We start from the raw sequence: 21,942 nt of genomic DNA, 5'->3' as shown, positions 1-21,942 counted from the left end.
GCTTCATCGACATGCACACAGAAATCCTTGTGTATGTGTTGCAAATATGTCTGTAAGTGATTTGGACAGACAGAGATTAGCCTTTGGATTAACTGCCTTCTGCAGCTGTCGATTTATGAGAATTCCTGCCCCCAGCTGGAAAAATGTGGCAGAATTCCACCGCAAATAAACCCACTTTTTGCCTTTTGTTAGCATCCCTCTGTATCTCAGGCAAGTACACCCTCAGTTGAAAAGCTGTACCATTTTAAATCAACTGTGACAAATCTGTGAATCAAAACCTTTTTCTCTTTGGCAAATGTTATCAGTCACTCCTCAAGAAACTTGCCCCTTCTCGCCTTCCCAAACATAATGGTATTAAATGGACTTTTGAATATGCTCCAAAGCCATGCACTTGATTTCACCCTAGGTCAGTAGAAGTATACAGTCACTGCCCCAAGATGTCTGCTCCTCTTGTGTAAGATGAATCGTTGCTTCCAGACTTACTCTTGATCCACTGTCCTTATAGCCGGTGACATGTCGGTTAGTAAAGTGCTCTCTGCATTTTTTTAAGGACAGTCATGTTTGTCAGGGCACTTTGATATCTAGCAAGAACAGTGGGTCATTCAGGATATTCCGGGCTTCCAGAACTTCTACTGATTTCATCAAAAGAAAAGCACATTATGTCACAGGACTCACAGTGCAGCTGAATTTGGAGTGAGTCACCATGGCAGCATTTCAGTATCCAGATACTTAATTTGTCTGATTTTGTTTCTGATGAAACACAAGCATGTTTCGTTGCCAATTTTAAAACCCCTAAAAACGCCCTCTGTATTTTTCTGAGTGGTTCTTGGGCAGAATGTAATCCCATCTTTGTTGTGGTTAGAGGCAAAACTTGTTTACCACCAGTATCCATTTCTGCTCATCTGTACTTCTTCTTCCAAAAAAAAAGCTCAAAACTTATTTTCCTCTAAAAATGACTTAAAAGTACATTCACCACTGAATTTATGTTTATTTCTCTCTCCTACTCTGTGCTCTGCTCTTGATGATGTTTTTCACAATGTCTTTCCTGCTCTGGCTAGTTTAATCGATTCCAGTTTGCAGAAAATATGGGCTAAATCCTGTCAGTTCTTACAGTAATGTCAGCATAGCCACAGGGATTTGTGTCAGCCAAGAATCTTCTTTAAGTTCCCTTTGGCATATTAGGATGTACGACACATAAAAAAATCATGTTTTTTATCGTGCTGGCTGGTGTTGCCAGTGCTTGAGCAGTGCTGTGCTCTGTAGGTATCATTACCACTGCTAAATATTTAAAAGTATGTACCCATGTGGCTTTAAAATATCCACTTCGTGGCACTACTAAGACCACAACAGATGGATTTTAAATTGCCTCAGTCTGTGCAACCCTTCACTTCTTATATGCATACAGCAGACTGGAGCTAAAATCAAGGTAGAGCTGTCTGATATGCCATTTCTTTCCCACAGACAAAATGGCCAAAGCAGTGTTAGCCTTTCCTAGCCCCTTCCCTGATGCTTCACTGGCTGCTTAGCTCACCGCAGAACTAAGATCTCCATTCGTTCCTGTCAACTCACATCATCTGCAGGAGCACTGCACACCTCAGTGTTAGCAGATAAAAAAGGAATGACTAGTGCCAAAATTTCACAGCTATATTTTATTTTATGGTTTAGAAATGATCTTAAACATCTGTCTGACTTCAAGTGATAAACTGGCAAAAACTTTTGACTTTGAGACCTGGCACGGTATTGATCCCAATCTCCTATCTTTTGAGGTTTTGCATTATTTAGAGTTCTGGGCCTTCTTGTAAAATTTGGCTTATGTTTTTTCAATTAGACAGGCCAGCAGAGATCTAGTCAGAGATGAGAGATAACTTCACCATCAAAACTTCCTAGAAAAATACTTCTAATAATAGACATTTAAGAAGAGAATTTTTCCAGTCCCAAAATAGTCTTTCTGGTTTAGCACCTCATTTTAGTTTGACAGCCTGTCATATTTTACTGCCTTCATAGTGCTTCCAAGAATGTGCAGAGCGGTTTGGATGTCATGTAGGTGAAGTTAGTTTGTTCTGCTTTAAAACAAATGTACAAGAATAATGCAGTAGAAACCAAGTTCAAAGTCAGGGGAAGGATACTCATTAGCAACTGTGGGCTTCGCATCCTTAGAGAACTCAGAGTTTGACACTGACTGCGTGCCTCATGCTGAAGATGTATCTTTTTTGTTTGAGCAAACAGATAAGAAAAATGTCACAGGGAGAGCTTTTTTATCCATTTTTCTTTTTTCAAGGTGCACATTGTCTGCATTGCAGAGTAGCTCCTGGAACTGCCTAAAGATAAGCAGAACTCCAGGCAGAGGGGTGAGACCGGGAAGGGCAGCTGGGCTGCTGCCGCCTTGGGAGAGGTTGGGAGAAGCCAGAGAGAGTGGGGCAGGCTGGAGGTCATCCCTTTTGAGGTGCCTCCGATGGCAAAGGCAATGAAGATAGTGACTGCCACTTTAGGAAGGTATGAAGGCTCACCTCAGCTGTAGATGCTGCCCTGTCCCAGACTCAGCCTGGCTGCTCCTCCACACACCACCACAGTTGCCTTTGCTGCCTTCCTTTGCCCACACTTAGACCCACCCTAAGTCATACCTTAAAATACTACTTTTTTGGTTGTTATTCTAAGCATCCTGGCTATTCATCTGTACTTATGTTCCTGAAACATAAATCTTGTTAGATGCACCTGGTCTGTGAAGTTTATAGGTGTTTGCTTAGTTCTCACTGCAAAACTAACTGCAGGACCGGATATTTGCCGTCTTGGTTTCTTAAATGGCTCACAGAGATGTTGTATCTAACTGCTTCCCAGTCTGTACCGTGTGTATCTTAACACCATCTCTGCAAGTCAGGACCTCTCTGCTTGGACCTTTAAAAACTCCCTTTTTTTTTCCCCCTGTGGGCACTGGTCCTGCCCACCTCTGTGCACAGACAGTCGGCCCCACAGAAGCCAAGAGGCACTGCTGTGCCTCAGGAGCTCTCTGACACAGAGTATACTTTTATTCCTTACTCGTTAAGATGCTTGCTTCAGTCTTTACAATTAAATGAAAGGGGCTGTTATGAAATGGCTGTTATGAAATGACTGATGCCCAGTCTTTCATAAACCAGGTTCAGGGAGACTTTACCACCTCTTGCTGATATGGAGCAGCACAATCAGATTAATTCAGATGATGAGTAAAAGCACCTGTTTATAATGTGTGCCACTTGCTGTTTTCCAGAGTGAAGACTCAGATGAAGAAGACCTCTGTGCTATCAGTAATAAATGGACTTTCCAAAGAACCAGCAGACGATGGTCTCGAGTGGACGACATTGATGCTTTGCTTCACCGATCAGACCGACATGGATCTTCTGGGGACATTAAAATGAAAAATACAACAAGCAGCGAGAGCGTCCTCACAGATCTGAGTGAACCTGAGGTCTCCTCTATTCACAGTGAGAGCAGTGGGGGAAGCGACAACAGGAGCCAGTCCGGCACCAATAGCACTGCCAGGGAGACTTGCGACTGCCCTGGGCAACATGATGTAGAGAGCACGCTGCTGCAAGAGTCCACTGCCATCAACACCACCCTGGCTCCCAGGGACAACCTGAAGAATGAGAAACCAACACGAACCAAAGCAAAAACCTTTCTGAAACGCATGGAGACACTAAAAGCAAAAAGCGTGCACGGAAAACTAAAAGGCTCGGGAAGAACAGGTCCCTTAGAGATAAGTGGACCCGTTCTCCAGTATGAGCCACAATCCCTGAAAGACATGCACTGTGTACAGATAGTCAATGGAGATCTCCAGAACCCGGGACAAGATTCAGTCAAAAGAGGACTTTCCTTTTCTGCCAAATCCAGCAGTGACAGCAGTCAGTCTGAAAACAGCAGCAGTGGGGTGAGCACACCATGTTTGAAGGAACGCAAAAGCCATGAAGCAAACAAGAGAGGTGGGATGTACCTGGAGGACCTGGACATTCTAGCAGGAACGGCCTTGCGGCAAGTGGTGGACCAAAACCTCAAAAATGAGTTTCATTCCCAGGAGAACTTGGTTGTGCACATTCCCAAGGATCACAAACCAGGGACCTTCCCAAAGGCACTTTCCATTGAAAGCCTGTCACCTACAGACAACAGTAACAGTGTAAACTGGAGGACAGGCAGCATCTCTTTGGGAAAGCAGAACTGCTCTACTCCAAAGGAGTCTGGATTGATGGCTTGTTGTCCTAAAGAGAGCAGAATTAGTATTTATGACAATGTGCCAGGTTCCCACTTGTATGCTAGTACTGGGGACCTCCTGGACTTAGAGAAAGATGTTCTTTTTCCCCATTTAGATGACATTTTGCAACATGTCAATGGACTCCAGGAGGTGGTAGATGGCTGGTCAAAGAATGTGTTGCCAGGTCAGCCAGTCAGTGATGTGTCAGCCAGGGAACCTCCATCATTGCCTTTCCAGTCGCCTGCACAGATTACTCTTGATTTTGAAGGAAACTCTGTCTCTGATGGACGGACCACACCAAGTGACATGGACAGAGATGGAGCATCCCTGAATGAATCCGAAGCCACTGGTGTTAGGGACAGGAGAGACTCTGGGGTGGGAGCATCGCTCACAAGGCCAAATAGGTAGGTAGCAAAATTTTGTACACATAGTCCATAGACTGTGAAATATGATATAATGAAGTAGAGGCTCTCAGCCTGGGATTCAAAAGGTGCAGAGTACCATTACAGTTGTACTCATCCTTAGGGGGACGGGGACTGCCCAGGGAAGGATGGGACTTTGGGAAAAGACACATCTTGCTATGGAAATTCGTATATGGAATCAATGGAGAATTGGTTTAGTAGAGCAAACTAAGGCATTTTTTTCTCTTGTGATCTACTGATTACATAGTAAGACCCTGTATATGTTTTAGGCTATATTTTCAATTTTCCTTCTAAGTTACATACCCCAGTATTTATGTGTCATTAGCCTGTACACTTTTTTATAGCACAGGTCTGCTTTAAAAATGTGTCCCTTTGTGCTCAAAGAGAATTTCCCTACCCAGCCTCAGTGATGGGATGAAATGATGATATAACATTAACTTCTTAATAAAAGTGAAAAGCAGGATTTTGTTAATAGTTTGCAGACCTGTCTGAAGGCACAGAGATGAGTTCCTGTTGAGCCAAGGAAGCATGATCCTGGGTAAAGGCCTTTGTGGACCTATACTGCAGGGTGTAGCAGTGGGAAAACAGTTGCTGTTTTCTGACCTACCATCAGTCTTGTCACGTCCTCACAGAGGATTCTGCCATGCCATGGTGCCCGTGCTCACTTACCACCATCACAAGAAAGTGAACTCGAGGAAACAACCAAATAAATGAGCAGTGCCAAAGCTTTTAGGATTTGAGCCAGAAGTCATGTTTAGCAAAGTAAGAAACTGAAATTATTTTTTTCCCAATGTATCCACTATATAGAGAAAGTGCATTGGAGTAAAGAGAAGATGTGAGTGTCTCAATAGCTTTGTGGTTAGGGCTCTTGCCAAGGAGACACAGGGTTCAGTCCCTTCTCTAAAAAAAATCCTTCAGTTTTTAACAACAGAGATATTTGGACAACCTCATCTCCAAATACCTCGCTGGTCAGGCCAGTCCCCTGAGAGGTGAGGGACCAGCCATCAAATCTCCGTTCTGAGTCAGGGAGAGAACATTTGAATCTGGACCTCCTGCATTTCCTGTTGGAAACATATAGGCTAAGGAGCACAGGAGGCAGCGCTGCTTCCCTGCATATATGGGTGGGATCCATACCCCCTCGTGAATCTAACATTACAAAGAAATCAAAGCTTGGGCATTTCCAAAACTAAGGAGGTTGAGTAAATAATTTTATTTGCCTCTGAGCTACCTTTTCAGTTGATACACCATGAGCCGTAATGTCTGTGTATATATTTATGTATGTTTGGTATATTGCCCAGACCTATTTCACAGTATACCACCTTCTTCTGTCCAGTGAAAGCAGTTGTCTGATTTTTCTATTGCTTCTTTTGCGAAAGGCGGTTGCGATGGCATAGTTTCCAAATCTCTCATCGCCTGAGCCACTCCATTGCATCACTTCACATCAGCAATCAGTCAGCAGCTCAACTGAACCTTCTGCAAAAATTCTCTCTGCTTCGTCTTACTGCCATCATGGAGAAGTACTCCATGTCAAACAAACATGGCTGGACCTGGTGAGTACCATCAATAACTGGAAAAGAGATATCTTTAGATGAAAATAGTTTATTCTAATTCTGTTACTCTAATAGTAAATTCAGTAAACCAACTGGGGGAAGCAATTGACTTCAGCTGTAGATTTTGAAACTCTCCTCTTGAATCCATTGCTGCCTAGTGACTCAGTGGCAAAGTTAGAAATAGATCCTGGAGATTCTGTTCTCTAACAGAGAGACAACCCCGGCCTCTCTAACAACACTCCAGTTCCAGGAAAGTAAACAAAAGTAGGAGAGAGTGATTAAAAGTAGGAAATGTTTACAGTAAGTCTTCCCCAGAATTCATTTTGTGATTTGAAAAGAAACAGCTGCTGCTGATACTTCGTGTATTTGATATTGTTTTGTTTGTGCTTTTAAAAAAGGGCTAGAAGAGTTGAGGGACTTCTCTCTGCAGATCAAAAGATGCAAGCTTTAGTCTAGCACTGGACCTGTGTTAGAGGGGGCTTGCAGCTGTAGCAGCTCTAACAGCTACCTGGTCACTCAGAGAGTGAAGGGCAGATGGACACAAATGCTGTAGTGTGGCTCCTTCTGTAAGCAACGGGCTACAGAAATCTGCGTGTTTAATAGTATATGAACCCTGATGGGCCACGCAGACTGAGGTATACTGGCATGGAAATAGGCATAGATAAGAGATTATAAGCAAATGAGAAATAATCAAAAGGATAATAGAAACTTTCCTGATAGACACAGACACTGAGTCCAAAAATAATATGACTTGGCATTTACATTGTGATTTCCATGTTCAAAACACCTCACTAAAATCCCACTAAACACAGCTGTGAGCTAGATAAGACAAGTTTTCCCTTAGAAAGTGAAGAACAGACACAAGAGACTACATGTGAGATCCAGCTCACTGACATCAGCCACTCCAAAATGTAAACGTTTAATCTGAGCAAGTCAGGTCATCTTGTCTGTGGCGGGTGGCAAAATGCAGGTAACTCCAAAGGCAGCTCATTCTATTCAAGGCTGAGGCTTTAGGTCACTCTCCAGATATGCTTCACTGCACAGTGAGGCAGTCTGAATTCCTAATTCTTTCTAAATCTCTGTCAGAGAGCTCAAATTCAAAAAGATGAGCCTCAGATAGCTGTTCTCTTTTGGCACAGCTCCCTGCAGCTAGCTGACAGCTTCTGTGCTGAAATGAAGCTCACTGTAACCAACTCCAAATAAGCATACTAGAATACAGAAAATTCAAGATCCTGCTGTTTTGTACAGAGGTTTTCCGTCTTGACAAATATTTCTTCAGTTTGTATAATCAGTCTCTAAGGATTTATAAGAGTGGGACTCTAAATAGCTGTAAAGTTACATGCTGTACTCCTTCACTATGTCATTTAATCCAAATTTTATCCCCTTCCCACACAGATGAGAAAAATCTTTGTCATATTCAGGTCATATTCATTTTCTTTTTTTTCTTTAGACCACAGCAGTCATGACTCCCACAAAGGGAATCCAGTTTGCTCTGGTTTTCACCATCACTTTTGGGAAAAAAAGCGAGCTCACGAGCTTTGTTAGAATAAGGAAAAACTATTTTACTGTGAGGGTGAGGGAGCCGTGGCACAGGCTGCCCAGGGAGGATGTGGAGCCTCCGTCTCTGGAGGTTTTCAAGACCCACCTGGACACGTTCCTGTGTGACCTGATCTAGGTGGGCCTGCTTCTGCAGGAGGCTTGGACTAGATGATCTCTGAAGGTCCCTTCCAACCCCTACCATTCTGTGTTTCCATGATTCTGTGAAATCATGTAACACTGGGGATGAATCTGGCACAGAGGCAATTCCCACCATCATTTATTACTGTAAATTGTTAGTCAGTAGAAATACTAAATTGTTTAACTGGTATAAAAATCATTCAGCCTGTTAGAGGACTGGACCTCCTTTTCTCTCAGATATCCTCTCCACTATACTTTGCTGTGCCATTTATTTGAGTGCCTGATGGATGCTTTAAACTATGGTGGCTTCATCTGGATGACAACTGCATAGTAAAAGTTTTTTGTAGAATAGATTGTTGTGCTATATCTTAGAGCTATGGGCCATCTAGTTATAAAGGCTGTCGAGAAATCTGTCAGTCACACAAATGGTAAAGTGTCCATGTCTTGTGCACTAAACATTATTTCACCATCTTTAAAAAAAAAAGAATTGTCCCTAGTTACCAATTTCTGACAGCAATTGTTACTATACTCAGAGAGACTATGTAAATATTTTCTTGTTCATTTTCAGGTCTGTGCCAAAGTTTATGAAGAGGATGAAAGTCCCTGACTACAAGGACAAGAACGTCTTTGGTGTGCCTCTGATAGTTCATGTCCAGAGAACAGGACAGCCTCTTCCCCAGAGCATACAGCAAGCACTTCGCTACTTACGGAGCAGCTGTCTGGATCAGGTATGAGCTTTACTCCATGGACTCAGTTGGGTTTTTTTCTGCAAAGCTACCCTAAGCAAGCAATGGTGAAGCTTTTTGCAATTAGTACCAGTTATTTGAAGACTGTTAGGTCTCATGTTGGGCCAAGATGCCCTCTGGTGATTTGAGGCTTTGTGCCAGTACTAACAGTTTGCCATTTTGAGATTTGTATGCAGCTACTACTCTGTTGAATTCTTGTAGCTGTGACAGTCTTGATGATTTGCATACAACAACCTACCTCAAAGAGATCTTCAGAACTCCCAGCCTCTGCTTGTGTCTGCATTACTGACACTGTTGCCACTGAGGGTTAACTGCACTCATCATTTCACAAGATATGGTACAAAAGGTTTTATTTACTTAGCAAAGAAAGAAAAGTCCAAGAATAGAGAGCAAGCTCAGCAAAATATTTAAAGTATTCTGTTGACAAAGTCAGATATATCCAGATAGAGTTAGGTCAGCAGGGGTTCAATGCCAAAGCCATTACAGCCCGTTTCCCTTTGTAGCGTTCTTAGCTGCAACAAACCAGCTGGGAGATCCTCATGCTCAAAATATTTCATTTTTTTTAATTCATTTTAGCTACAGAGCAGGGACATACCAATCACATTTTTACTGTTCTTCCCCTAAGGATGAGGATATGTATTTTTATGAACATAGGACTGCGAGAAACCCCCTGGCTGATTGAGTTCAGTCCTCTGCTATTATCAGCCTCATGTCATGTGACCTCTTCTATAACTGGTTTTAAATAGTTATAAGCTCAAAAGGAACAACCAGCATTTTACTCCACAGACTTTGCTGCTTTCATAGCTCCGAGCAGACAAAAAGGGTGGAAGTGGTCAGTTCTGAATCTTTCCACATTCTGATCACCATTCTGGTTGCTGTACAGGTTGCTCTGTTGGGAGACAGTCATCTTCCCCAAAATGGCAGAATCAGAGCAATAGGAACAAGAAGAAAACAGATTCAGGTTAAATAGGACAGAAAGTAAAAAGGAGGGTAAAACCAAAGAGAAAGAAAAAGCTCTTGAGAGATTTGAGGCAGTCAAAAGGACTGTCTGTGGGTAGTCTCAGACAAATATCTGCCCCAAGAGAGAGGATTTTCTTACTAAAGCATCACAGCTACGTCAAAGGCCATTTAAACTCAGCTTGAGATTTTACTCAGAGTGGAACTGGGAAAATATCGAATAGAAAATTAAGGAGGAGAAGTAGAGACTGGAAGGCCTGAGGATTCTTGTCTCTCATGGCATCATGCTTATGCCTTTCCCATGCACTGCAGAAGGCCGTTTACAGTCCTGAACAGGCATGAGAGCTCCTACTACATGCCCTTGGTAAAGTTGAGGTATCTCTAAATCACTGCAAGGCTTCTGGCACTGAAATATCTAAGATGCTGTGAGAAGCCTCACCATTATTTGTAGGATATGTTACCGAGTTTCACCTTGTGGAACAGAAACTGCTTTGCCTTTTTCTTTGTTTTTTTTCTTTTTCTCATCTTTATTCCTGTCATGCACCATATGGCTACTTGCAGGGCAGATGACCCACTAAATAAAGAGATTGGGCCAAACTAACCTATGATAAATCACTGGGTCTGTAGTCTCATTTTATTTACTGAATGAGTCTTTAACATTGCAGAACAGAGCCTAAAATATCTTCTTCTGTCAAGTCAGGAACTGTCCTCTTAATTAACGATTTTTTTTTTCCCAAGAAAAAGAGAAGTAGGAGTTTGGATAAATATCATTAAACAAAAATAGAGATCAGAGTAGGAGAATGATGTGCAGCAGGAGATTTCACAGGTGAGATTTGATGTCTGACCTCTTGAATCAGACATAGCTGGAAGTTTTTAAAGGTTCTTTGTACCAGCAAGGATGATTTCCAACAAAAGCACAGAACTGAGACTCTGCTTTCACATTTATCTACCACATGCCAAAACTGTGGTTTTTAATAAAAAAACCTTCTGCATCTTCAGCACACATTTCTAAGGGGAAGATGGATTTAAAAAGAAGAAGAAGAGAAGGGGGAAAACTAGATGAAAAGAGCCAGATGCTCTTTCTTGTATTCTCTTGTCAGAGTGAAGAGAAGAGCTTCACTTGTGAACAGAAATACAGCACACCAGGATGTACACAGGGCACATTCCAGTTTTTCACTTCCTACACATAAATTTAGCTCACAACTGATGCAAAATTCATCAATAAGAACACATAGCAGAAGATCTGCTTCACAGTCTGTCTGGTGTAGCATTTCATCTCCATATAAATAAATACTTCTCCTCACAGAGCTGAGGAGTATTTGATTTATATAATTAGTGCCATTAATGTGAGTTGAATTGAGTATGGAAGGTGTTCTAATGAGAGGAGGATTCTGTGTGAACTCTTTGCCTGCAGAAGTAAGAGGGAGAAGGCCAGAAGGCATTATTTCCTTGACTTCACATGTTTTTGTTGGTGGGCTGTGCCAGGGAAAAAGCTGACCTGACCACCAGTGTGACAGTGGGCATGGAGGAGCAGAACTCTATCATTCCAAACCCAAAATGTGTCTTTTTCATAGATCTTACTCAAAATTTCACCTTTTCCCCTGCAAAACTGAAGGAAAACGGTGCAAACCCTTCCCAGATGAAGCACTATGAACTCTTTTGGGAACAAATAATGTGGTTGAGGCTCAGGAATTTGCCACAGGGGAATTCCACTGGTGAGAAGGACATAAAAGGGCAGTGCTGCTGTGAAGGCATGGTTTGAAGAATTACTGCTTCCTTTAGGATAGAAAGCAAACAGGATTTTTTTAAAAAAGTATCGTAGTGACACTGCAAGAGTGGCCCCTGCTTTCAAAAGGGGTTTCAGTGGGATTTGAGGGAGCTGTTGGAAGCAGAGAGCAGGAAGGGGAAAAAATAGATTTGGTCTTGATGTTAAAGCTCTACCAGGATGTACTAATCTTTTGCCACAGCATTTATTACTTAGCTGAGCATAAAATTTTCTTGTTAGTCTTCAAAATATATACCCAAATAAACATGAGGAACCAGATTCTCAGCTGGAGTAAATCAACAGGCAGTCACCCAAGGCAAGCAAGCCATGCTGATTTATATCAGCTGAGCATGTTGCTTAAACTCTTTAGGCAGCAGGGAAACCGCTTGCACTCTGAACTCTCCCTCTAGGATGGGATACTGAGCAGCAGTGTTTTTAACTCTTACAGTCCTGCCATGAGAGCACGTGCTTGCCTATGAGAGTTATGGCCAAGTAATGACTATCACATTTGCTGTTTTCCTTTTTCTTGCCAAGAGTAAAATAAGCAACCCAAGATTTGCTCATGAACAAAGTCACTAGATTTATTTATTTATTTTCTTAAGTAACATTTTCTTTTTACCTAATTCAACATGGTGCCTTTTTAGGTGGGTCTGTTTCGAAAATCTGGAGTGAAATCCCGAATCCAGGCCCTACGTCAGATGAACGAGAGTTCCCCAGAAAATGTCTGCTATGAAGACCAGTCAGCATATGATGTGGCAGACATGGTAAAGCAATTTTTCAGGGATTTGCCAGAACCTCTCCTCACAAGTAAGCTGGGAGAGACCTTTCTACACATCTACCAATGTAAGTTGAAATATCTTTCTTATTATCAACAGTTAGAAAATATTATATGATAATATATTGTAAGTAATTTTTGGATGTTAACACTGAGCAAGATTCTTTCCATTCACCTTTGAGATATATAACAAAACCTCTCTGCCCTCAAAGTCTTTTGCTAAGAGATTTTTAGAAGTGGCTAAAGATTTCAGTGTCAAAACACGATCAGTTTTAATGGAAAGACAGCTTTCAGATGTTGAGAAGCTTTAAAAATATCAGCCTCACAATCTGAAAGAAGCCAGAAGGACAGGCTGCCATTGACATAAAAAGCACAAAGGCTCACATTTTGCCAGATTTCTTTAAACTGTGGGACGATTGCGGATGTCTTAATACAAGTGAGTCTTTTGGGCATGGAGAAGTGGTACTTTACCATGAGAATATATGCATGTGCATTCCCCTTACTTGCTGTGACTTTTGATTACTTGCCTTTTTGTTATAGTCAATAAAATGCAATAAACAATCTGCCTTCATGTAAATCCTCAGCTTTTAGTAAAGCTCTCATAGAAAAAGAAAAAAAAGGGAGAATTTCTTCTTTTCGTTCCAGCATAAGCAATATTCATCAAAACCTGAGACTCAAATGCATTAGAACAATAAAAATACATGTGAATCAGGAAATGACAGTATATGTCATCTCCAGAGTGAGGGAGAAATAAACAAAGAGGAAAACACTGAAAAGCCAGAGGAATTAGAGTGTTTTCCTGACAATGTCCATTCTGAAGGCCAGTCAGCCACTGCTCTGGCACATGCAGAAAAGCATACCCAGCCTGCCTAAGCCAAGTAATTGGAAGAAGTGAAAAGAAATGTGTCTGGTCTCTTCACTTGCAGACATTTCAGCTGCCAGAACAATAGAAAGCCATTTTTAAACACTGTATAATCCCAGTGCTAAAGAATCTCAGTTACTTCCGTTGCCTCCCTTTACTGTAAAAGTCTGTCTGTGGTGCATAGTCACTAATGTATTTAACACCACAGTGCTTGTAGCTGGTAGAGACGTGCTGCGATCCTGCCCATGAGAGACAGCCTCGCAAATACATTTATTGGATATGGCCATATGTGATGTCTTAACACAGAAGTGAACAGAAACTGTTGGTGTCTAGCCCTGGACCGTCATTTCCCCCTCATGTCTCCTGCTCAAAAGTTGCACATCATGTCTACCTCTGCACACATCAACGACTTGTTTGAGTCTAAAGAGTTGTCGTTTCAAGTCCAAAGAGTCATTGTCAATGGAGTTAAATCCAGTTGGCAGTTGAACATGAGTGGTGTCCCCCACGGCTCAGTACTGGGGCCACTCCTGTTTAACATCTTTATTAATGATCTGGATGAGGGGATAGAGGGCACCCTTAGTAAGTTTGCAGATGACACCAAGCTGGGTGGAAGAGTCCATCTGTTTGAGGGTAGGGAAGCTCTACAGAGAGATCTAGATAGACTGGATGGCTGGGCCAAGGCCAATGCCATGAGTTTCAATAAGGCCAAGGGCCGAGTCCTGCACTTGGGCCACAACAACCCCCACCAGCAGCTGTACAGGCTTGCAGAGAAGTGACTGGAAAGCTGCCAGGCAGAGAGGGACCTGGCAATGTTGGTTGACATCCAGCTGAACAGGAGCCAGCCATGTGCCCAGGTGGCCAAGAATGGCATCCTGGCCTGGATCAGGAACAATGTTGTCAGCAGGGGCAGAGAGGTGATCATTCCCCTGTACTTGGCTTTGTTGTACTTGGCACCTGGAATCCTGTGTCCAGTTTTGGGCCTCTCTCTACAAGAAGGATATGGAGGTGCTGGAGAGGATACAGAGGTGGGCTACCAAACTAGTAAAGGATTTGGAACACATCTCATTTTAGGAACGGCTGAGGGATCTGGGGCTGTTTAGCCTGGAGAAGAGAAGGCTCAGGAAAGACCTTATCTCAGCTGTCTACTGCTACTTGAAAGGAAGTTGTAGCAACGTGGGGATTGGTCTGCTCTCCCTAATAACGAGCAATAGAACAAGAGGAAAAGGCCTCAAGTTGTGCCAGGGTAGGTTCAGGCTGGATATGAGGAGGAATTTCTTTCCTGAAAAAGTTGTCAGGCATTGGAACAGGCTGCCCAGGGAGGTGGTGGAGTCACCATCCCTGGAGGTGTTTAAGAGACAGGTGTTGCACTTAGGGAAATGGTCTAGTGGTTGATAGGGCTGGGACAAAGGCTGGACTGAATGATCTTAAAGGTCTCTTCCAGCCAAAGCAATTCTATAGTTCTATGAGCTTGTTCAGAAAAGCCACAGAGGTTCACTGTGCCAATAAATTGGCATTCACAATTGTATCCATAGTGAAGTGACTAAGAAGACTATCCACTACTTTCCAAGGTGACTTGGAAACAAATCACCTTTATACTATTGCTTGATGAAAATTTGGAGTGTCCGAACTTCACACAGGAGAGACTGCAAGTAAACTACCCTCTTCACAAAGGAAGAGAGACGTGGCAGATCTCAGTGTCGTCAGCAATATGAGATCTGTAAACTGAAGGACTCCCTGTCTCTGAGTTGAGAGCCTGGTAGGAAGATTCTCAAGAGTCATGAGGCTGAACAGTAAAACATTGCTGCCAGCCAAAAAAAAAAAACAAACCAAAACCCACCCAACAAATACCAAACAAACAAAAGTAGAAATGGGTACAGGCTGACTCTGGTACTGCAGTGGGAAATCTGAAGAACACTTCTTTATGCTGATCAAAGGCAGGGAAGAAAGTGCCAGGAAAGATTTTCTTGAACTGCATCGGTAGTTTAAAAGATTTCAGAAAGACTTGAAGATGAGTCAGTTTAAATCAAGGTGGGAATGGTAAAAGATAAGCTCTGTAGACACTGGAGACCAATATTTGGATTAAGAATGAGTAGCAGTGGGTTTTTTTCCCATGTGACCAACAACAAACGTATTTTCTGCTTTAGATAGTACTGAGAAAATTCTTTTCACACAAATAAAAATGTTGAAAATTACTGGGATACCAATTGTATTTCGTAATGTCTGTGATTAAATAAATTTGTATCTGGGAGTTTTTCTTCCCCTTCATCTTGTTTAAGAAATTATTAATGTGAAGTTAGGAAGGATTTTTCCCCTCTTAGTGTATTGGCAAAGGATTTCTTACTTTTCTGGGACTCACTGAAGATCTTATTCGTATATCCAGGGCCCTTTTCACATACCCGGAGTAGCTTGACTTGCTGTAAAACAGAGGGGTTGGGATGAGATGATTAGCCTAGTAGTCTGTATGGCATAACATTGAAACTTTCTCTGTTTCCCTAAAATTCTCAGTTGCCTAATGTTTACTTGAATTTCAGAATAGGCTTCTTCTCTAGGCATCAGACTCTACCAGTACAACTATCCAGGTCATGGAGTACCAGGAGGCTGTGTGGGGAGAAAAGATATGTTGTGTGGATTAGCAGAAAAACCTGGCCTTGCCACTTCTAGAAAATCATCTAGAAGCATTGGGCTGTGTTCAGTTTTTCATTCCTGTCTGAAAGCTTTTAAAATAAAGTACAAGACTAGCAGGCAGAGCTTAAAAGCTGTCTGTTCTTTCTATTTTAAATCTGGTTTTATTGTTCTTCTGTTCAATTATATAGAGCATATGTAATACCCAGAGGAAGGCTCCAAGTCCAAACACAGAAAACTTGTGGTAGTTTTAGAAGCTGATCTGTCTGTGCTGTTATTTAAGCATATCCGTCTCCACTTTCATTAAAGTCTTCTATGGTTTAGGACACAAGTGTGTTTTCCTGAAGCTTCCCTAAGACTTTTGGTCTCCCCAGGGGACAAAAGAAACCTGAGAAATACCATTTAAAGACATGAGTACTGAGTACTCTCTCCCTTCCTATACTTTAAATGAAGTTTAGCCTTTCTTGGGTAACAGCTTTTCAAACTAGCAGAGAAACGTCACCTACAGGCATCTACAGAGCTGTGCTTGACAGAGGAGCAAATACCACAGCCCTCCAACAACCAGCTGGTCTTTGCTGCTTCAGAAAGCCATTCCCAGAATGTGAATGCTTGTGCTAACTCAGATCTTGCTCCTGGCTCCTTACCTTATCTTGCAATGAACACTTGATTTTCCTCAGATGTCCCGAAGGAGCAGCGGCTGCAGGCAGTGCAGGCAGCCATCATGCTGATGTCTGATGAGAACAGGGAGGTTTTGCAGACTCTGCTGTGCTTCCTGAGTGATGTCACCTCTGTGGAGGAGAATCAGATGACTCCTATGAACATAGCTGTTTGTCTGGCCCCTTCCCTCTTCCACCTCAATATAGTGAAGAAAGAAAGCTCACCGAGGTAAGTTTCTTCTCAACACTATAGTCATACCCTTAAAACCATGTGATGCTTTCAGTGTTTCTAAAGGTTAAATTTCTCCAAAGCATCTACTTTCCAGCACGTTAGACAGGGCATGGCTTCAGTGAGAGGGGAAAGCCCGTGCTGCAGAGCCAGAAGCACACTTGTACAGGAACAGAAGGTGTTCTCACAGCAGAGCAGGCATTTCTGGCTGGCTGTTCTAAATATGCAGTGCTTGTTTTCCATGCGAGATTTCAATGGGGCACTAGTGAGTTTTGCATAAGTAATACTTGCTTCTGTGAAGTGAAAGGGCCTGATTTTACTGCAGCTGAAGTCGAAGACTGGCCATGTTTTAAAGGATTTTAATACATAGATTTTCCATGAGTGGTTTTTCACTTTATGTTTTCTGGCTATGTTCTGCCACTTGGGAAAACAAGTTTATTTCAGGCCATGTTAAGATGGCATGTAACATGGAAGGTGTAGATTAAACAAGGCATAGACTCTGCTAAACAGAGTTGTGCCTCCTGACTTTGTTTTTTGCCCATCTAGTTCAGAATACATTGAGCTACTTGGTCATGTACATGTATAACCAGTGTCAGAGCAAGTGCTTTAAGCAGTAACCACGTGAACCACTGTACATCATGTCTGTAGAAATCCTTTTTAAAGTGTATAAAACATAATGCAGGGCATGCATACTCTTTCCTCTTTTACTTTTGGCTCAACAATGTTTTAGGTAAACATTTTTCCTTTAAAAAAGGCCCAATGGTCTGAGCAGTCTTCGTAACAAATTAAAACTACACATGGGCTTTTCTCTCTGGTGTTCTGAACGTCCTGCTGCTGTGTGCTTTCATATTAAAAAGATTCATCTCTTTTTACCTGAGACACTGAATTCAATTACAGAGTAATACAGAAAAAATATGCAACAGGCAAGCCAGATCAGAAGGACCTCAGTGAAAACCTGGCAGCTACTCAGGGACTTGCTCACATGATAATGGAATGCAACAAACTTTTTGAGGTGAGTGAGAGACTCAAACGGCATTATTCATGGCCACATAATGCAGCACCCTTTGAAGTATTTATGTTTATGCTTACATTTTCTGTCTTGTATTAGCTCAGAGATTGATGGTGCCTCACTTATTTGTAAGCTTGTTCCATCTAAAGTTTATTTATCTCATTTTTTTATGTTCCCTTCTGGCATTTAAAGGCACAACTATTAAAAATGCAGGGTAATTATTCCATGGCAGTTTTCAGCCCAAATTCCTGGATTAGGAAACTTTAGTCCAAAATAAAAATCGGCAGCTTTAACATTTTGTTTTATTATAATGTTTTAAAACCTCAGTTATGACTGTTTCATTATACTACCTTGATTTCTTGTCTTGCCTAAGAAGCAAAGACAGAAATAAGTGTCCATTTGCAGGCTCATTGCAATTGGGTGCTGAATGGTCTGTCAGCCTAGAAACACATTGTCTTAAGGAAAAGTTCTCAACAGGTTTTGCCCATGTGTTTTCCCTCCGTTCTGTGGTACAGGTCCCACACGACATGGTCACCCAGTCCCGAAACTCCTATGTTGATGCAGAAGTCCATTCTCCCACCCTGGATGAGCTTGGGAAACAAGTGGATGAGGAAGGAGGGAACTATCAGATGTACCTGGAAAGTCTCATGCAGAATCTCCAGAAAGAAGCAAAAGAGAAGTTCAAAGGATGGGTCACATGTTCCAGTACAGAGAACACAGAACTTGCCTACAAAAAGGTAATTTGGGGCGTCCTGGAAGAAGCACTCAAGAAACTAAAGCAAAATACAGCCTGTGGGACACCCTGGCTACACACACGAGGTGGGGATCAGTTTCTTCTCCCTAGTAACAAGCAATAGAACAAGAGGAAGCAGCCTGAGATTGTGCCAGCGAGGTTCGGGCTGGATATGAGGAGGGATTTCTTTACTGAAAGGATTGTCAAGCATTGGAACAGGCTGCCCAGGGAGGTGGTGGAGTCACAGTCCCTGGAGGTGTTTAAGAGACAGGTGTTGCACTTAGGGAAATGGTCTAGTGGTTGACAGGATTGGGACAAAGGCTGGACTGAATGATCTTAAAGGTCTCTTCCAGCCAAAGTGATTCTATGATTCTATTCTATAAGTGGGTTTCTGGGGACACAATACTGGGTCTGTGGGAGGTGCTGGAGATTTCTGGAGCACTAACACTGGTATGCAAGGATGCCAGGGCAGGGTGGGGTTGGAAAAGCAGGGCTTGCAAGATACAGTGCTTACAATTAACTTGTTTGCTGCCTGAAATCTGACCCCTTTTTAGGGATCAGCATGCAAAAAAGCTGTATGTGTGGAATTTGGGATATTCATCTTGTGTGTAGCCCAGCACTTTCCACTCCCTGTACTGCATACTGTGGAGGTGTAACAACAGGAGCTGTGAGCTAGGAAGAGTTAGCTAGCACTTCGTGTGTTCCGTCTTTGAAAAGCATTTTCCCAGTACCTCCCTTGCAGCTATTTTGAGGAGCAAACATCTGTGTACCTGACACGTAACCAAAACAACATATGTTCTGCTCCTTCACCAATTAACCAGGAGGGTTAATGGTCCCTCAGTCGCAGCTAGTGCATCTACCGCCCAAGGTGGTAGCTTTATTTCAACCCAAGGTTTCAGACTCTTATCTGTTCTGCACACACATATTCTTCGTTACACTTAATATGCTTAGGGTTGAAAAAGTGCCTGTCGTAGAAATGAAGTCAGAAACAATACAACAGCTCCACTGTCACTGTGAGAACTGATTCAGATAGACACAGGTGTGAAAGCAGAAGTAATGTATCGCTTCTATTTCCCATCCAGGACTATTATGCATGTGTTTGCACATGCAGCAGAGCAGCAGCAACAGCAATAATGGTAATGATTAGCAGGGAAATGTACATACTCTTAAGCTCAAGTCAGATACCCATATCAAGATTTTGTCCTCAGTTATCCTCTGCTGAAGAGGGATGTATCAGTCACGGAGGTTTATGTCATTGCATGACTCTAGGTGGGGGATGGGAACCCGCTAAGGCTTTGGAAAGCCTCAGTGGAAGTCGAAGCCCCTCCATCAGTTGTCCTGAACCGAGTGCTGAGAGAACGTCACCTCTGGGATGAGGACTTTTTGCAGTGGAAGGTGGTGGAGAGCTTGGACAAGCAGACAGAAGTTTACCAGTATGTTTTGAACAGCATGGCTCCTCATCCCGTCCGAGACTTTGTTGTTCTAAGGTAAGCCAAGAGCAGATCTCCAATACCTTTGCTTCCTGCAGCATGTACAAGGAAGATGGGGTCTTCCTTCGGCCTTTGCATCTGTGTAACTGTGCTTCAAGAGCTCTACTTCTGCAGTGCTGATTTCTCAAACTGAATTAAAATTGTACACCTAGAGCATACTGACCTTTTCTCATATGTAATTTGAGCCATCTGTACTCCTGAGGCCATAAATATCATTTCTTCCTTAGACAGTTGTCTGATAGTAGCTGCTGTTCTCTCTTAGCTTTGTTTGATGTCAAAACAGTGCAAATGGAACCTGATTGGTTTTTACGCTGCTTTTGCTGTTCTATGGGGAGTGTTTGTTTAAGAGCCAAATGTTCGGTAGAGAAGATAGTGACGCTTTTAAGCTCAGGTTGTTACACAATGTCTATATAAGCTGTTTTTCAAGTTTGCAGTTGAAGTCCTTGTAGAGCAAGAAATGCTAACCTATAAAAATCTTTGTGTGGAGATGAACAGAAAGAGGCAGCAGATATGTATTCTGTCTCCAAGGAGATGACATCCCTCAAATAAATGTGTAGCTGTGTATCAATATTCCAAATTCAATCCCAGTTCTGCCATCATCTATCTGACTGTACAGAACAGACATAAAAATATCCTCTTATACACCTTCTGCCTTTGAAATCCTAGCCCTTTGCTTGCTAGGAGCTATTGTAGAGCTGCTGACATATTTCACTTAACAGGGTCAGTGCTACAGTTATTTATTTCGGGATGATTTTCTGCATTCCTGTTCTTGGTCTCTGCTTTCTTTGATTGAAATGCTGTGCCAGAGAACTACTAAGCAGTTTTGACAAAGGAAATAGTCCAATGAGTCAGAATTGTATTAAAGGGAACAAAGATTGAAGAAAAAAGATGAGCCTAGTAAAATGTAATTACAGTAGTACATCCCTTTTATGAACCTCACTGTTCTCTTAGAGAATCTGATAACATGCAGATGTTGTTGTTATAAGGGAAGAATTATTGGAACTCCTAGGGGAAGATTTTAAAAATGTTTTTTGTAAGTTCTTTATAATGTTAAAACTCCAGTCCTCCCATTACTCCATTTCCTTTGCCTTTCCACAGGGCTAAATTAATCATAAAATAATTAGGTTTCGTTTGTAATATTATTGACTTAAACCAGTGATAGAGTTGGCCCTCCACATAGCACCAAGAAGTTTGCCTGGGAGCGGCAGGAAGGTTTGGATGGCCATAATTCTGTTCTTATTTGCCACTTAGTTCACTGTTAGCTTTCATGGTGGTTTGCATTCTTTAAAGACCTGCTGTGCAGTCACTTCAGTTAAAGGAAGATCCCGCCATTGAGTTCTCATTCGTTTCACTAACCCAGGCAGAATGACCCCCAAGGACTGAAATACGTATCATAAAACTGAATCCTGGTGGGCTTTTAAGGGCTGAAAACAGACATCAGGCAGATCTGTCAGATTCTGTTGTTTATCTCTTTTGATTTATATCGTGAAGTCTAGAGAAAGGTTAGCCAGTGATATCACAGTCAACTTCATACCTCGTCATTGGTGAGAAGTGAACAGTGAAATTATCATTTACCTCTGGGGACATGAATAAATATATTTTAACACATGGCAGTTCTTTCCTTCCCAATCAAACGTTTGGATGTGAAAGGTAAACTTAGTTGTCCTTTTCTCTTTTTTATTTTCCTCCCTAATTTGCCAGTCATAACAAGAGGATTAGGTTCCCTTGGGAAGACTCTAACGGTAAGAGAACAGGGGCAACGTTTGACATGCCTGGGATCTGATGCAGCTCTCAGCTGCCCTGCACGGGCAGCACTTGTTATTAAAGATTCCTCAGATGCTGTGGTACTCAATGAACATGAAACATCTGTGTCAGTTAGGTGCCCTGCCTGTTTTTACTACTTTGAGATATTTAGAGAAATACAGAAACTGGCCTAAATCAGCGTAACTGGAAATAGGAACCATAAGTCTTCTGCAGCCTCCTGGGATAAATAGTTTTCCACTTCACAAATGGCCCAAGTTAAGTACCACGTAGTTACCAAGACGATATGATTGCATCTGAGCACTGTGCAGCCGTTCACAGTAGATGGTTCAGCATTTCACCGTACGTCTGAGGTGTGGTTTTTGGTTTTTTCCTACTCTCCTTTTGTGTTTCTTCTGCCCAGATAGCTCATTGTTTTTATTAATGCACAGACACTTGTGAAACCTTCTGAAGTCACTGTTTTCCTGCAGTG

The 21,942-nt window shown here is 42.2% G+C and overlaps 1 protein-coding gene across 9 annotated transcripts in view; it reads left to right on the top strand.

Annotated features, from left to right (window-relative positions):
- STARD13 (StAR related lipid transfer domain containing 13) overlaps positions 1 to 21,942 on the top strand; it is a 298,693-nt gene that overhangs the window by 274,108 nt on the left and 2,643 nt on the right. For 8 of the 9 annotated variants that reach the window (XM_061993647.1, XM_061993616.1, XM_061993630.1 and 5 more), the window contains 8 exons: positions 3,242 to 4,620; positions 6,015 to 6,188; positions 8,434 to 8,593; positions 11,978 to 12,176; positions 16,270 to 16,477; positions 17,375 to 17,489; positions 18,002 to 18,223; positions 19,489 to 19,706. In XM_061993647.1, the coding sequence (XP_061849631.1) occupies positions 3,242 to 4,620; positions 6,015 to 6,188; positions 8,434 to 8,593; positions 11,978 to 12,176; positions 16,270 to 16,477; positions 17,375 to 17,489; positions 18,002 to 18,223; positions 19,489 to 19,706 (2,675 nt within the window). Of the gene's footprint in view, positions 1 to 3,241; positions 4,621 to 6,014; positions 6,189 to 8,433; positions 8,594 to 11,977; positions 12,177 to 16,269; positions 16,478 to 17,355; positions 17,490 to 18,001; positions 18,224 to 19,488; positions 19,707 to 21,942 lie in introns of those variants that run through there. The other variant, XM_061993653.1, reaches the window with a different exon arrangement.

Source organism: Colius striatus, chromosome 1, assembly GCF_028858725.1.
Source record: "Colius striatus isolate bColStr4 chromosome 1, bColStr4.1.hap1, whole genome shotgun sequence".
Classification (NCBI taxonomy): Eukaryota; Metazoa; Chordata; class Aves; order Coliiformes; family Coliidae; genus Colius; species Colius striatus.
The sequence above is the reverse complement of the archived record's forward strand: the minus strand, read 5'-3'. Positions and strand labels throughout refer to the sequence as shown.